At 42.4% G+C, this 15,466-nt stretch overlaps 3 protein-coding genes across 4 annotated transcripts in view; all 3 read right to left on the bottom strand.

The window, feature by feature from the left end:
• ahcyl2b (adenosylhomocysteinase like 2b) overlaps window positions 1-1,114 on the bottom strand; it is a 47,025-nt gene extending 45,911 nt beyond the window's left edge. The window contains exon 1 of the mRNA XM_073480501.1: window positions 703-1,114. Within this exon, the coding sequence (XP_073336602.1) occupies window positions 703-1,038 (336 nt within the window). The 5' untranslated portion in view covers window positions 1,039-1,114. The remainder of the gene's footprint in view (window positions 1-702) is intronic.
• A 703-nt stretch (window positions 1,115-1,817) lies between these two features.
• tmem209 (transmembrane protein 209) lies at window positions 1,818-8,640 on the bottom strand. Of its 2 annotated transcripts, none has more exons than XM_073480637.1 (15): window positions 8,568-8,640; window positions 8,055-8,215; window positions 7,835-7,893; window positions 7,378-7,509; window positions 7,039-7,268; window positions 6,706-6,910; window positions 6,268-6,443; window positions 6,116-6,187; window positions 5,453-5,549; window positions 4,889-5,014; window positions 4,639-4,736; window positions 4,009-4,123; window positions 3,750-3,847; window positions 2,941-3,014; window positions 1,818-2,720 (listed from the first exon to the last, which is right to left on the bottom strand). In XM_073480637.1, the coding sequence occupies exons 2-15, from the start codon at window positions 8,192-8,194 to the stop codon at window positions 2,666-2,668; spliced, it is 1,677 nt and encodes a 558-aa protein (XP_073336738.1). In that variant the 5' UTR covers window positions 8,195-8,215; window positions 8,568-8,640; the 3' UTR covers window positions 1,818-2,665. The 2 variants fall into 2 exon arrangements, with proteins under 2 accessions (XP_073336738.1, XP_073336739.1); XM_073480638.1 differs by lacking the exon at window positions 8,568-8,640 and adding an exon at window positions 8,313-8,492.
• Window positions 8,641-9,500: 860 nt separating this feature from the next.
• On the bottom strand, window positions 9,501-15,466 carry prdm4 (PR domain containing 4). Its single transcript, XM_073481003.1, has 12 exons — window positions 15,422-15,466; window positions 15,031-15,087; window positions 14,669-14,784; window positions 14,362-14,550; window positions 13,524-14,279; window positions 13,189-13,338; window positions 12,753-12,871; window positions 12,580-12,665; window positions 12,361-12,488; window positions 11,689-12,255; window positions 10,633-10,801; window positions 9,501-10,498 (listed from the first exon to the last, which is right to left on the bottom strand). The coding sequence occupies exons 3-12, from the start codon at window positions 14,781-14,783 to the stop codon at window positions 10,144-10,146; spliced, it is 2,634 nt and encodes an 877-aa protein (XP_073337104.1). The 5' UTR covers window position 14,784; window positions 15,031-15,087; window positions 15,422-15,466; the 3' UTR covers window positions 9,501-10,143.

Raw genomic sequence — 15,466 nt, 5'->3', positions numbered from 1 at the left:
ACTGTATCTGATTCATGTGTGTCACAGTGAGAAAGCTAAGCTCTTACTGAAAACAGCCACACACAGTTACATCATTTGCTAGCACCCTGCAGTAATGAGATACCACGTGTCCAAAGACTGGAAAGTTACAAGTTACGTTGTCCATTTTTCTTCTTGTGAACCAAGCCAAATGCTAAATATTAGATCAAATTTCATAAGACAGACGCTTAAGCATTCATTTCAAGTGACATATTCTGTATTTTCTTATGAAACGGGACATTATTTGTCTTGTCACAGTCAAACAACAACAAACAAAACAATAAAAACGAGTGTGTTATGTTTATAAAAAGGGTCTAGCCAAGTCTTTTCCATCTTAAACACCCAATCCCAACCAAACTTGTGAAAACAGTTGGATACTCTGAACCAGCTAACTCAGAGCCCATGTCTTAAAAATAAAGATATGTCAGCCAAAAATAAATGGCTACACTTATTTTTAAAAACGTGTTCAGCCCCTTTTACACTGCCTACAGTGTTATTAGCACAGTAGCCAGTTATTAAAAGCCTTACTGACACCGCTGAATCAGCTTCGGGACCAGCTAGCCTGTTAGCATCGTCACACAATGCGAGCTTTCCCAGCGAGCTTTCATTGCGGCGAGGTGCTTAGTGCTGGTCCAACAGCACCGAGGACATGGCAGCCGTGGAGAGAAACGCGGTCCAGCTCACCTTTTTCATCCGCGGTGCTTCGGCGACGGTCCCGTCACGGTTGACAAAAGCCTCTCCGCCGTTCTGCTGCGGGTCCGTCCGCTTCATAGCCGACGCCTGCGGCATCTTCGCGGGGTTCGGGGTGAGCAAGCACAGGCTGCCTTCCCCGGCTTTCGCGGAGAGCTCCCCTGTCGGGGAAGCAGCAGCGGAGGAACCGGCCTCGTGCGGGTCGCTCCTGGCGAGGTGCTTGCCCTCCGAGGTCGGTGTCATCGGGGAACCGGCCGGCAAGTCTTTACCGGTGGGGACGTCTTTGAGTTCGACCTCTGCCATTTTCGCTGCCACAACCTGGACTGACATCGCTGCAGTTTCACAAAGTCCTTTTTCCAACACAAATAGCGAGTCAAACGGATGTGAGCGGTGGAGCGACGCTGCCAGAGTGCATTGTGGTCCTTGTAGTTCGTCTAAGTATCTCAGAAATCTCCCCCTTGCGCCACCTTCAACGCCATTGATGAGGACATGACTGACAGTTAACAACACATTACTCAGCGGGTCAACACAATAAAATCACTGACGTTTGAATTTCATTTAGCTGGAAATCAGGTCCAATCGACAAAGCGACTACATTTCCCACCAGGAAAAGCTACACTGCAAAGTGTATCATGGGAAATGAAGTTTATAGTAAAAGAGGACGCCAATAAACTACAAAACAAACGCGTTTTATGCCAGATACTGCTGTCTCCTCACAGGGAAATCACATAGAAATCCCCGACATGATTTTCTAAACCTTGCCAGCAATTTTCTGAATTATGTCAGTAATTCTCAGTCTCACATGTGTAAATTAATAGTACAAGGATGCACTTAATCACTTGTAATATTACACTACATTATGAAGGGCATGTCGCTACACAACAAATACCAACACAAAATAATTTTAATTGTATTTATAATTGTCATTTAGCCCTAAGTCCTTAACTGAATGCTGCCGCACAAGACACTGCATCACACTACATTACTGATGCGGTGGATATGCAGTATGTCACATGAGATAATGGGACCAACAGTAAGGTCAAACCATAACAAGTGAACTACATTGCCACCAAGTGGATGTCTACGATAGTAAAAGCTTCAAGTTTTTTCTGTCTTCTTTTTATTTTTAACTCATGAGACATTTGTAAAATGGCATTATTGAAAACAAACAAAAATGTATTAAATCTGAAACTTAACTAATGGCTAACACAAGCAATAAGGATAAATGGCATTCAGATCTATTTTGTAAAAGACACTATACTCAGAAAAAGTTTGGTAATTCAAAAGGCTTTTCATCTGTTCTTCGTCACATATCAAAATAATTCACACTTTATACAGTTGTGTTGCGTTACAGCCTACTGTGAAGCTTCGCAACTACAGGATTCATCAGTTTTGATTTTTTTGTGTATTGCTTCCATTTTCAGAAGTCTAATTTCTGTGACTGACTGACTTCAAGCATGCCAGGAGCATCTCTGCTGCAGCAAACATTCATTGAACTACAGGAACAAAAAAACAGCATACCAGAAATATAAACAAAAGTCAAGTCCACACATACTGTATTTGCATTCGTGCTAAATGGGTCTGAGCCCTTTACCACCCGCCAGATAAATCTGAGGTATGTTATTTACAAGGCTGCCATGCTGGTACATTCTCAAAATACAAAATCAGAAAACCGAACAATGTTAAAAAATACAACTCTGTATTGTATCATAAGCACACTGTGGTGTCACATACTTAAAATGTCAATGATAATACAGATTGTTGGCAATTTGTCCACCAAAGATTGAGAAAATGTCCAAAAAAATGCATTTGTTGTCTTTCAAAGTGAAGTGCTGCTTTTCCAAAGTGCCCTTGAAAGAGCAGTCCTTAAGTTGAGGTGGTATTCCTATCAGAGCAGCCACACTGCATCGTGGGAAAAAATCCACTTGTAGGCTTTTGTTGCTTAAAAGACGACGCTTCAGTCTTTGAATATCCACAAAATGTTCACCCCAGAGAGGCCAAGATTAACTCTCCTGAGGAAAGAAAGTATGAAAAGCAATTTAATTATCTGGCAGAAGACGCAAGCAAGGTCAAATCAATCATTTTCAATCAAAAGGCAATCTGCACTTTGGTGTGTGACCTTTCTGTTGAGATGAATCAATATTTCATTATACCCAGAGATAGAATATACTTGTGTCAAAGATTATTTGAGCTAGCCAGCTTTTTATAGGATTTTATGGTAGAAGTACTCACCCCAGCATCCCTGACTCCTTAGTCTTAATAACATACAGGAACATGAGGATTGTGTGGAACAAGTTGTTCCTGCCCTACAATAGAAAACAAGATGCGTTCATGTTATTACGTTACAGTTGAGGAAGACATCCTGTACTGTGTATGAATGAGACGTCTGTTCTGATGCCTTGAGCTCTCAGGATTTTCTGAGATATCTATTAGATATACGCTGGGAAAACTTGGATAAAGAGGGCTCCTAGTTACAAAGCTCTCCATGCTTTATCGAATTCTCTCATTTAAAATGAATCGAGAGGAACACTCCACTAAGTCAGGCTTACAAGCAAACAATAACGTGGCCAAAAATGTTCAGATTCTTTCAGAAAAGGTCAGAAAAACAGCTATCACTCAGTTTTATCTCTGTCCCAAAAAAATCTCCTATAAGAACAAGCTTACAGAATGACAAAAAAATAATTAACTTCTCAAATGTTTTGTGTGTTTTGCTGAAAATCTGTCCTGTGCAGTAACATACAGACGTTGTATATCACGTCTCATTGTTTGACATTTATGCTACAATGTTCCCTGTGTTTTTTGTATGCCTGTTGTATTTACGATTCTGTTTTTTTGGGAAGTTCGATCCTTAAGGGAGTCATTAAAGATGATTTGATCTGATGTTTGATTTACGCTGCCTCCTCAGGAAGATCTATAAATATCAAGACTCGGAGGGTACAAAAATAAGAACACCGTGAGACAGACTTCTCTTTGGACAGTGAGGGTGAAATGAAAGCAACAGCAGTTTTGTAACACTGAAAACAGGTTGTTTTTGCTGTCACCTTGGGTAGACTGTAGATATGTCCCTGGTAGATGAGCTGGTAGTGAGGGGGAGTGGTGCTGCTTTGGTGGATGCAGAAGAGGTTCTCCTTGGTAACATCTATGAGAGTTAATACAAAATGGGAAGGAATGGAGTATGATGTGAATATAGAAAGGAAGGTGCTGTGTTTCACAATTGAAAAGCAAACAGAGAAAATCATAAGCATTAGATTACCATTCTTCCTGTTTGGTCAGTGTGTGTGTGCATGTGTGTGCACTCACCAGGTTTGTCAGGGGTGTGGCTGAAGTGCTGAGCAGTGAACGTCTTCCCGTCTGGGTACTTTGGGTGCGGAGGCAGTCTTGAGTCCAAGTACGTACAAAATACATGCATGAGGATCTAGAGGGACAGACAAAGTATTAATGTAGGTAACCGGCTGGCCCTGACAAGCAAGAACATTTTGAAAAATAAGCTTAATTCTTTGCATTCGATAGAGTAGTACTGAGACCTCTGGGATAATACAAAAAAGCCAAACGAAGTCACTTGACGGAAAATTAATCAGCAACAATTCGATCATTGTTAAGGTCAATGTTCAAGCAAAAATGCCACAATTTACTGGATCCAGTTCTTCAAATGTGAATATGTTTTAGGCGGGACAAAACGTATTTGAGAACATCACCTGAGGCTCAGAAAAAAATAATACAAAGAATCATTTGTTGGAGCTGCATCAAGATTATGAATCAAACATGGATTGAACCTGTTAAGTGACATTTTTAAATGGTGACTGGTTGAACCACTCATTTAGTGCAGGTGCAGGTGCAGGTGAGAGAGTGTGAGTGTGTGTGTGTGTGTGTGTGTGTGTGTGTGTGTGTGTGTGTGTGTGTGTGTGTGTGTGTGTGTGTGTGTAGACTCACAGCACAGTCAGTGGGGAGGTCTGTGTCCCACTTCCTGTTCTTCAGATCTCCACCGCTATTCCAGCGAAACGAGCTCATGCAGCCGCTGTGGGCCAGCTCTGACAGCACAGAATACGTGAGAAAAACACACAGATAAGAAACTACAACTCATGCCACCATGAAGTCCCATTTTTTTTCATCACACTCACACACCATCGCAGTTGGCATATATCCCATGTAAGGCAAATACACACACTGTATGTTTACCTACCCTTTACGCGCTCCACTAGATACTCCTGGTTGGGAGTGACGTCCAGATACTGAACGATAGAGTTCATGGTGGGGATGGAGGAGGCTTTCATCACTGCTGCCTGCTTCAGGCTGCTTATGCTGGCCTCTGGTGGAGGAAAGAGTGAAAACGAGTGAGGGGAGTGAAATTACGAAAACACTTTGAAATCATGAGCAACGACTGCAATTTATATATTGCAGAATACTTTTTAAAATTGTTCTTATTAACTGGAATCAGCTCTGCTACTACAACATGAAAACATCTTCCTTCATCTTAGCTGTGCACATTAAGAAAGATATCCAAGTGCTATAGCTAATTATTTTTTGCTCAACAAAACATTTAATTCTCACTACGGTTGAGCTGCTTTTCTGAATTAATGTAACATTTTCATCCAATGGCATTAATATAATGTTGAAAAACATGATATTTCAGACTTTTATATTCTAAGGTCTGTGACAGTCATATTTAGAATCTTTCACTGAAGCCAACAGCAGTGTCAGGACAAAGTGCATTTTCTATGATTCATGTTAACTGAAGATGATTCACCCCCTATCTGTAGCTCAGGGCAGCCCATCCGCCTGAGCTGGCTGTTGACAGAGTCCATTTCCTTGACCAGCGGGACCAAGATGGTGTCACTTATCCACTGTGAAAGACACACATAGATTTTTCTTTTTTAGAGTTTTCTAATATATCTCCTTTATCAAATCAAATCTAAAGATCGTAAGGCTTTTTAAGAGCATAATTCAAGCACTTTTTAAGTACATAACACAGACATTTCCAGACACTTGAAGCCTTTATCATCAAATCTAAATTTTTACCATAAATACAATTGCTAAAAATAAAACATTACAGAATTAAATGTATACCCACAGCAATCAATGTGTATTGTCACTGTCTTTGTTTTATCAGCTGTTCATAGAAACTTTGATTGTATGTTTTGTTCGTGATTATTTAGTTCTTGCCAATTTTACCCCAGGAGACATACAAATCTGATGAGGGGATCATTTCATTTCAGATATTAAAGGATTTTTAGTTTATGAGTGATTGTGGCGAGGAAACAGCAGATCATGTTGATAATCTAGCGTTCTTCAAGGTTTATATTCAAATTCATGCATATTCCTAACCTTGAAAAAACTACCGTTAAATTTAAGCAAATTCATGTGGAAGTTTCTGGAGTATGTAGTTCCAAAAAAATGTTTGAAGACTTACATTTCTAAGCTTGGCTGTCCAGCTGTCAATGCTGTCTACTACAGGGCGGCTGGTTGTGATTCTGGCCCACACCTACATAACAGGAGGGAAAAAATATAATTTGCTGCCAATCACATAAGCATCAAACAAACATTCAATGCTAATTTACAGACCTCCTCTGCGGCCTGTTTGGAGCCCAGGTCCGTCTCATCCTTGTGGGCCGACGGTGCCTGAGAGCGGCAGGCCGGCTGGTACAGAAACTTCCTCAGGCTCTGGGCGTAATCTCCCACCGAGCGGTTGTAGTTCCAAAATGTCGGGCTGTGGTTCGGAGACACAGCCTCTGGACTCCCTGTTGAGAGCATTGGTTCATTATCATGACGTCTAAATGGTTTCATTATCAACTATATTTAAACTTGAAAGGCAGGCTCTACTTTGCAATGATGTCGAGTACAGCGACTGACTTTTCAGTGCACACAGAAATATTTACGATGTGTATAAATGTTAAAAATATATGCATTTCAAAGTATACACACTCATCCGATTCCTCACCTTTTTAGCAGTGACTCTGTTTATACTAGCAATTGAGTTCCTTCAACACTGGGATACTGTACCTAGTTGGCTACGGTGACTCTTCTCCTCCTCTATTCGGAGGAACCTCTCCAGGCTTTTCAGATCCTCCATGTAGTCCTCCTTACTTCCAGGGGAGTTAAACACTGAGGGGGACGTACGATATCGAGCTCTCAAGCTCGAGCCTTCTGCTGGTCCGATGCTGCTGGCGTAGGGAGAGGAGCCGGGGGAGGGACTGTAGTTCAGCACCTGAGGAAAGAAAAACTCAATGTAAAGTCATGAACATGAACATTACACTGGAACATTTTGTATATCTTCCAGTTGATCCAATCCATTACATTTCTCCTTTTTTTATTCAACAGCAATGATAGATGTACCTTTCCAAAGGCCACAGAGGGGGAAAAGGGCCCCCCTGCGCTGCTTGGGGTTGATGGGTTGCTGAGAGGAGGGCTGTACCCGGGTACACAGCTGGGGGAGAACTTTGGGCTGGTGGTGGGGGGCCGCGAGGGGCTGAAACTCAGTACGCTTTGGCCCTGCAGTGGAGACGACTGGGCTGGAGCTGGGGTCTCCTTTTTTTCTGGCTTTTGGGGCGGAGAGGCCTGAATACCTTCAAGAAAACAGACCAGCGTACTTAATTAATCCCATACTCAAAACTGAGGACTAAAGTGTGTTTAAATGACAAATACAAATTCTGTAAGCAAAAGAATAAGCCTTACTTGTGTTTCTCAGACCCAGGAGTCGATGCTGCCCAGGAGATACAGCAATGGTGGAGGGAGACATTGTGTATTTGAAATACTTCCAGAAGTCAAAAAGAGCATTGAGGCTAAATACAGAGGCTAGCACCAATTCTGTGAATGAGGACAGAAGAGAAGAACACACTGTGTGAGTGTACAGGGTCTTTCATAAGTATAAACACATAGGTGACTGTTAGTGTCAAATTAAATTTCAGATCTTTATGCCTAATATCCATGGCATGTGATACGAGATAAATTCTGCTGTTTACATTTAGATTAATCTGAAAGTATTTTAAGTATGGCTGTATAAGAATGTACTCTTAATTGTCCCATATCAGAAACAGAAGGCAATACTGATTAATGCTTTTGCACAGTCATTTTAAGACCGTTTAACACCAGCAAACATCCTTAAATAAATGACAGAGTACAGGGAACTCACCGATGTACCAGATAGGCCAGTAGGTGATGTTGTAGTACCGGCTCAGCAGTTTCCCTGACCTAACAGACAAGTAAAAACAGACACACAGGTTCATTAGAGTGTGAACTGGAAGAGGAGATATGGAGGCTGGAGTGACAGTAAATCTGTGCTACAATACAAATAATACAATAAAAAAGTTATGTTTGCAAGGCAGCACATGAATGAACTTGGAGCAACTTACATCTCAGTGTAGATCATGCCAGCTAGGGACATGTTGAGCACAGCCCAGGCCAGGACTATCTGACGAGCCTGCTCCTCCCTCCTCAACCTCAGCGCCCTGTCTATCATACTGGGCATCCCCTCCTTCTGCGGGGTTAACATGATGTTATCCGACTGTTCAGGCTGAAACGAGGAGCAGAAAAGACTGTGAGCCAAAACGAGCACGCATTGTGTTACATTCAAAGAGATTAAAACATATTAAAAGTTATTACAAACTAACAAGTAGGGCGCGTTGGAGAACATCACTATCCTTCAGCTAGACATCAAATAACACTGAGGCATGACATGCTAGCCCACCTGCTAGCTAAACGGTTAGCTAAAGTTAGCTATCTTAGACATAAATAATCCGGCTTTTCCAAGCAAAGAATGCTTCTAAGTTTCTTTCAATGTGTACAGCTAATACTACAGTATTTATACCCAAAGTGATACAACCGCCATACAAATACAACAAGTAGAAAATGAAGATAATTCATACCACGCTAAAGTGAATGACAACCACGGCGCTGCATATTTTGTATTTTAACCGGAAGTTACATCAAGTACTTCCGGTTACAGGTTCTGCTGGGTTGTATCTTCCTGTCTACTACTCACTGAGCAAAGCTGCTCTACTTTAAACAAATAAATAAATAAATATTAATAAATAGATTAAAAGAAAAATTGAGTCTTCCCATAGCAGACGTGTTAGACACTATTTTTTGGGTAGATTGTCACTGCTAGTATAAAATATTTGTAGTTTACCTTTTGAATTTTGCTCACAATTATATGGAGGAACTTCCAAAACCAAAAAAGAATAAATAAATAAACACATAAATAAATAAATAAATAGGTTAAAAGAAGAATTAAGCGTAGATTCTCATGGCTCCACAAGTTGAAAATCTTAGTAATTTTCCCCCTGACTTTTCCTCACATTAGTATGGAGGACTGAAACTGCCAAAACCCAAATTAAAAAATAAAATAAATGGCTCCAAAATAAATGTTTTTGCCACTAAATGCACCACAAAATATTTTTTAAAAATGCACATTAATGTATTGAATATGACATAAATGTATATTTCAGCTTTAAATTGCTCCACACATTAATGCAGTGTGAGGCCACATGATTTTATAGTCTTAAGATACTTGATGATTGTAGTCATCAGTTTACTTTTGGTCACAAATTATATCGAGGAAGTGAAAAATTTACATGACCAGTTGAGGCACTGTCCCTCTGTTTTATCCGTTATGGCTGACCACAGACTGAATGCCCAGCATGTGGGGAACAAATGACTTCTTCTGAATCCATGATCATTACGGATAAAAAATCAATACAGACATAAGAAAAGTATATAGACACGAGAAAACGATATAGTCAGTTAAGAAGAAATGTGTGCTTTCAACTCTATCATGTATATCAGTCAAAAACATGAACCAGCGGTAATTGTTAATTTATTAAAACATTATGCAACAGATAGGATGGAACTATTTAACATTGAGTCAACACTCACATGATGAGGAATATAACATTAATGCCCAGGTTCCTGTTTTGAAGAGGCTCTTTTTCATTCACAGAAATTTTAAATTAAAAAAATGATACAAAATCTTGCTTTTAATAAATAAAGAACAAAAGCGAATACATATTTTAAGGACTAAAAATGCAAGAATATGGCATCAGAAATTTTAATTGACATTATTGTGCAACTACAAATGAATCAGCGATTCATCCCATGTTAGTGAGTCAAGGAAAAAACAGATTAAGGAATAACAATGAAGGAAAGATAGCTTATATGATTCCCATCAACTACTATTACACAGGCCTGAGTTCAATGAAAAGACAGAGTAGCTTTGTAGAAATACAGTCTGATCTTCATCAGTTGGCTTATAATACAACAAAGATTATTTTATTATAGCAGCATATGAGACGAAACGTATGATTTTAAAATTTGGATTATGTAAGGTGTTAAAATAAAACATTTGATAAAGTAACTAATATTTGGCAAAAAACTAAGAGGTAAACGTCAGTAATGCAGTAAAGTAAATAAATAAACAAAGACATCTCAAGAGGCACAGTGTTGTCAATGAGGGGGCGACAGGGACTTTTCAGAGTTATATCCTCCAACGTCTAAACCACAGTCTTCATTGCTGGCTGAGTCGGCGTGTCTCTCCCCTCCTCTTCCCCTACCATCGTCCTCTTCGTCCTCCTCTTCATCGTCTTCCTCATCCATGTCCTGCTCCTTACGGGACGCTCTCTCCGTCTTGGGCCCTTTGCATATCTTGAGGTGGCGGGTGAGGTGGTATTTGGTGAGGAAAGCTTTGTGGCATTTCTCACAGACAAAGTCTCGTCGGCCCTCGTGAGAGTTCATGTGCTTCTTCAGGTGGTTGGTCTTGAGGAAATGCTTGTTGCACTTTGGGCACTGTATCCGCCGTTCACTGTGGTGAGAACGGCAAATAATATAAAAGGGACACGTTATATCACCTTTGTGCGAAACTGATCACAATTCCAACTTATGAAATAACTGTTATTTCTGCAGCTTTATGTAGAACAAAATAAATAAGTAACATACTGTGTGTGAGAGAACATGTGCTGTTTCAGGTCGTGTTTCCTGATGAACGCCCGGTCACAGAGGTCACACTTGAGCTTCTCAGCACCAGTATGGATGAGCATATGTGACGCCACATGGGATTTCTGGGTGAAAGACTTCTCACAAACCGTGCATCTATAGTTCTTCTGACCTGTTAAAGGGAAAAAGAGTTTCAGAGGTTGAAAAGGTAATAGTTTGACATTTCAGGATATACTCTTATTCACTCTCACGCTGAGAGTTGAATGAGAAAAATTGTAACCATTCTAATATCCCTCCTCCAATGTGAAGCTGAAGCCAGCAGTGGTTAGTTTAGCTTAGCACAAAGACCGGGAACAGGGAGAAACAGCTTGCCTGGCTTTGTTCGATGGTAACAAAATCCGCCTGCTGGCTGTAGCTACATATGTCACTGGCAGAAAATGACAGTGGTATTTTCTCATCTAAACTCTCCACCAGAAAGCAAATGAAAATGTTGTACAAATGTTTAGGTTATTCCTTGAATACCACATTTAGCGTAGCGTCATCATATCATCGGATTCTCAAATTTCCAATGGTCCTTGAACAAACCATGTACTTTTTCATCATCAGTAATTTTTATCTACAGGTCTCATTTACTGTAAAAGTCTTTATTTACCTGTAAAAAAAACAAACATTATATTGTGCACTCCTCAGCGCCACTGTGAAACCTTGAATTACTAGGCTGAAGTGCAACATTCACGTCACGAGAAGACAGTAAAACTGGCTAAACTGAGTTTGTAAGTAAAAATGTACATATTTCAATATTTATAGTATGAAGAGTCCCCCCTTTTTTTGTATTTTTAGTAATACTTGCTGGCACTTGAAAAAGTGGATCTGAAAAAGCCTGGAGTTTCACTTTGTATGGCATTATCCATCCACAATGAGTAAAAATGGGACAGCTTTCTAGGAAAAACTTCTAGGAGTTTCATAGGGGGCTCACTGGGAAAACACAAGAAGAACCGGGGGAGTTAGTCTACTAGCTGAATAGACAGATGTTTACACTTCAATGATCCTGATACAAACCTGTGTGAATCTTTAGGTGCATCCTGAGGTTGCTGGGATCACTGAAGGCTTTACTGCAGTATTCGCACTTGTGAGGTTTCATTCCCACGTGCCCCATGAAGTGCACGTTGAGCTTGGTGGATGTGATAAAAGCCCGGGAACACATGCTGCACTTGAATTTCTTCTCCCGTACGTGACCCTGACCTTTCGCTCTGGAGGTAACATTATTGTTAGAGTTTCTATTACTGCTGCCCCTGCCGCTGCTGTTATCACTGTTTGTTTGTCCTGCAGCGTGGGCGTGGCAGGGCCACGGGGAGGAGGAGGAGCTCGAGGTCCCATTAGTCAGCTTCTCTTCCTGGTGAGTGTGTTGCTGCTGTTGCGTCTGTTGCTCCTGTTGTTGCTGCTGCTGTTGCTGTGGTTGTTGCTGTTGCTGCTGAGAGTGGTCCTGCTGAGATGGGCTGTGGCTGTGTGGAGGTTGGTTATGGCTGTGGTTACTGTTATGGCTGCTGAGGTGGGACTTGAGCTCAGAGAAGGAGGAGCACTCTTTGCCACATTGACAGATCTGACCCTCGGGCACCTGAGGAACACCTGTGAAGACATAGAGGATGGTGGAATACTCAACATCTGGTAATGGATAATCATGGTAATGATGGATCAGAGGAGCTTCTTTCATCATCTGTCTCATCATCTCACCCATCAGCCTGCAGTAGTCTCTGCTGTAGTAGAAGAGCAGCTCCTGGTCTGGGTGGATCTCTGTGGTTGTACAGAAGAACAGTTTCCCGTTGGCAGGGTACGCCACCAGGTTCTGCTCCTCACGGGTCCTCAACACACATCACACACAGCAAATAGGATTGTTTTAAAACCATCCTGGCTTGACTGAAATCATGGGGAACACCTCAGAAATCACCATACCTTGCTTTGCGGACAAACATCATCCAGTTGCACTCATTCTCGTCCGTTGTCACGATGTAGAACTCCAGCACGTTGTTGTGGTACATCTGTAATACACCAACTGCTTCATCTACTTATCATGGTTTCGCACCAACTATGACAACACACGGTCCAACCAAAGCCACTCCACTGACCTTCCATATTTGCGGTGTGTCCTTTTCCGGCCAGTCAGAAAGATCCACGTTACTACAGTGTTGGCCCACCATTGGTCCAAAGCAGGTCCTTGGAGGAATAACGTCCCGTGCAAAAACTCCTGAGAGGAGCAACAGTACATATTGTCAGTTATCTAAATGATCGTCTATCGAATGGTTTTTGTCTTCCCATATGCACTACTTTTTAAGTAGATTTATAGATCATATATTGATTGACTTATTGTTTCACCTGTGTAAAAAGAAAAAAAAAAATAGCAGAATGCCAAGGAGGTATCTTTTGGTTCAACATAAAAAGCCAGATAACGGAAAATTGACTAAAATCCAGATGTCATTCAGGTTCTCTCTTCCACACAGGGACTACAGGCATCACATCTGACCACAGAACAGAGTCCCCTGATTAGGTGGTGTATTCTCTTACCAAGCGGTTCATCAGCCACTGAGATGCGCAGGCACAGTGGACGCGGCAGAGAGAGGCGAGCCCGACTTTGGATGGGCGCGTCGGGGATGAAGGTGACTGGGCCGTGCTCTGGGCAGTCTGAGGTATATGAGCGCTCACACAGTGTGCACCCTGGAGACAGTAACAGCATAATAGTTGCTATTTAGTTTATATATTTCTATGGAATAATAGTATTTCCAAAGCTTTATAGCTGTATATAATTTTCAATACTTCAGGTCTAAAACACAAGATTTACAAATCTATTGTTATATCCAGTTCTGTAACATCTGAAGAATATATTCCAAATGCACACTCACAGATGGTGTAGGCAGTGACCATGTTCTCCTTGTTGGAGGTAGAATCCTCAAGCTGCAGGGTGGAGTTGACCAGCACCAGGTTGTTTTCTGGCCCCAACGACACCTCTGCAGTGATGGGGGACACATTTACAGCCTCTAGCCCCATGCCAGAATGTCCATGTAGTGATACAGGCTCCAGCTGGCCCTGGCTGGCCATGGAGCCAGTTAGCACCACACTGACAACGCCCGAGTTCAGCTCCCCATTTGAGTGGAGCTGCTCTGCTAGTCCTCCTGCTCCTCCTCCCCCAGCGTTCCCCACTCGGCCTCCCATATGATCCGGCTCCATCACCACTGGCAGTTCCAGTACTGGGGGCCCATGAAGGGGCATAACTCCACCTGATGAGTCCAGGCCCTCGTGCGGCTGAGGCTGCCGTCCACCTCCGAGCTGCTGCTGAGTGTCAGGCACCACCCCGACTCCATCCATGGTGGCTAGCTCCTCTCCCATCCGGTCAGGGGACATGGGGCTGCTGACACGTGACTCCATGGCCAACCCTGTTGAGTCCAGCTCATGAGCACCAGGCTGGTGGAGGTCTGCCTGGCCGCTGACCTGTCTGGAGTCCATGGGCACCAGGCCTTGTTCCAGTGGGCCTCCAGGGCCACTGTAGGGGTCCAGAGCTGAGGGATTGTTGCTGGCCACAGACAGGGTCCCGTCCATGTTAAGGCTGCTGGGATGAATGTATTGAGGTGGTGGACGGTCTGCCAGATAGGACAGGATACCTACAGCAGGGGAGAAAGAGGAATATTTAGAGTTCAAAAAAGAACGATGAGGATAAAGCCCAACAAACGAAGAGTATCCCACCTGGCAGTATGTGTCGGAAGTAGCTGCTCTCCAGATGAGGGTAGGGAGGTGGCGGCAAGGAGTAGTTCCTCTCCGGCAGGCCACACATCACTCCTCTATCGCTCAGTGGACCCATGGGGAGCATCAGTGAGAGTGCAGAAGGAAGGGAGCCCAGGGAAGGACCCAGGCTGGGGATGGCCACCGGCATTCCTGAATAGCAGATCATAAACCAAGATTCAATTCAGCAAAGAGAGAAGACTTTGAGACTGTCACTGAATATGTGACGTCAAAGTTTTTTAACAGTTGATCTAGCGTGTTTGTTTCGTACCTGGGGTGGGGATGGGGTTGTGTGTGGGGGAGGTGGGCAGACCCAGGTGGCTGGCACTCACTGAGGGCACACTGAGCTGGTCCATGCCCACAGGACTCAGGTTCATGTCATTCATCCTGGAGAAACAACGTCAGAGTGAGACCTAGACTGAGCAACGAGCCAGGAAGCAGAATAACATCCAAACAATTAGCTAACTGTTTGGGTGTTTGGCTGCTGTTATGGACACAGTTAGCAACATTAAGCCATGGTTTAGGTAGGTGTTTATACATATGAAACTGTAAATATTGGATTCATTGAGCCCTTGTCAGCATATATAGACACATGTGCGCTACACGTATGCAGTGTGAGCTAAGTTAGCTTACCTGAACTCAACAACTGATGTCCATCAGTAACCGTGTGAGGGGTTTATATTTTTCTCCCTGTGAAATAAAACACCTGGCATGAACAGTAAAAACTTACTGCACCGGCCTGCCAATCACAACACTTATATAAATCATATCTAAAACAGCTACAACAACAGTAACGTGTCGTTTCAAGTGACTTGTTTGCAACTAGTTAGCGAAACATCAACCAGTTTTGTCACAGTGCTAGCATTAGCATGGCTAACTTACACCTACATACACCGTTAAAACAGGGAATTATCAGGTGTTTCAGCGAGCTGAAAGTACACATATAACGCGTCAACGCCGTGTAGCTTCAATGCAAAATTATTACGTATATGAAAAGGAAGACAGCTTAAAAACAACAACATACCAGCACAATGCCTCCCTGAACGGGGCCATGACAGCGTACTGCTCT

This window comes from Pagrus major, chromosome 14 (assembly GCF_040436345.1).
Source record: "Pagrus major chromosome 14, Pma_NU_1.0".
In the NCBI taxonomy this organism is placed as follows: Eukaryota; Metazoa; Chordata; class Actinopteri; order Spariformes; family Sparidae; genus Pagrus; species Pagrus major.
Note: the sequence above shows the minus strand (reverse complement) of the source record. Positions and strands in the feature narration are given on the sequence as shown.

Coding starts and splice junctions, on each gene's coding strand:
- prdm4 (XM_073481003.1), bottom strand. CDS start 14,783: ATGAATGACATGAACCTGAGTCCTGTGGGCATGGACCAGCTCAGTGTG. Junction 14,280..14,361: donor CTTCCGACACATACTGCCAG/GTGGGATACTCT, acceptor CCCCTGCTGTAG/GTATCCTGTCCTATCTGGCA. Junction 12,489..12,579: donor ATGTTTGTCCGCAAAGCAAG/GTATGGTGATTT, acceptor ATGTGTGTTGAG/GACCCGTGAGGAGCAGAACC.
- tmem209 (XM_073480637.1), bottom strand. CDS start 8,194: ATGTTAACCCCGCAGAAGGAGGGGATGCCCAGTATGATAGACAGGGCG. Junction 6,444..6,705: donor GAGTCACCGTAGCCAACTAG/GTACAGTATCCC, acceptor TGCTCTCAACAG/GGAGTCCAGAGGCTGTGTCT. Junction 3,848..4,008: donor CCACACCCCTGACAAACCTG/GTGAGTGCACAC, acceptor TAACTCTCATAG/ATGTTACCAAGGAGAACCTC.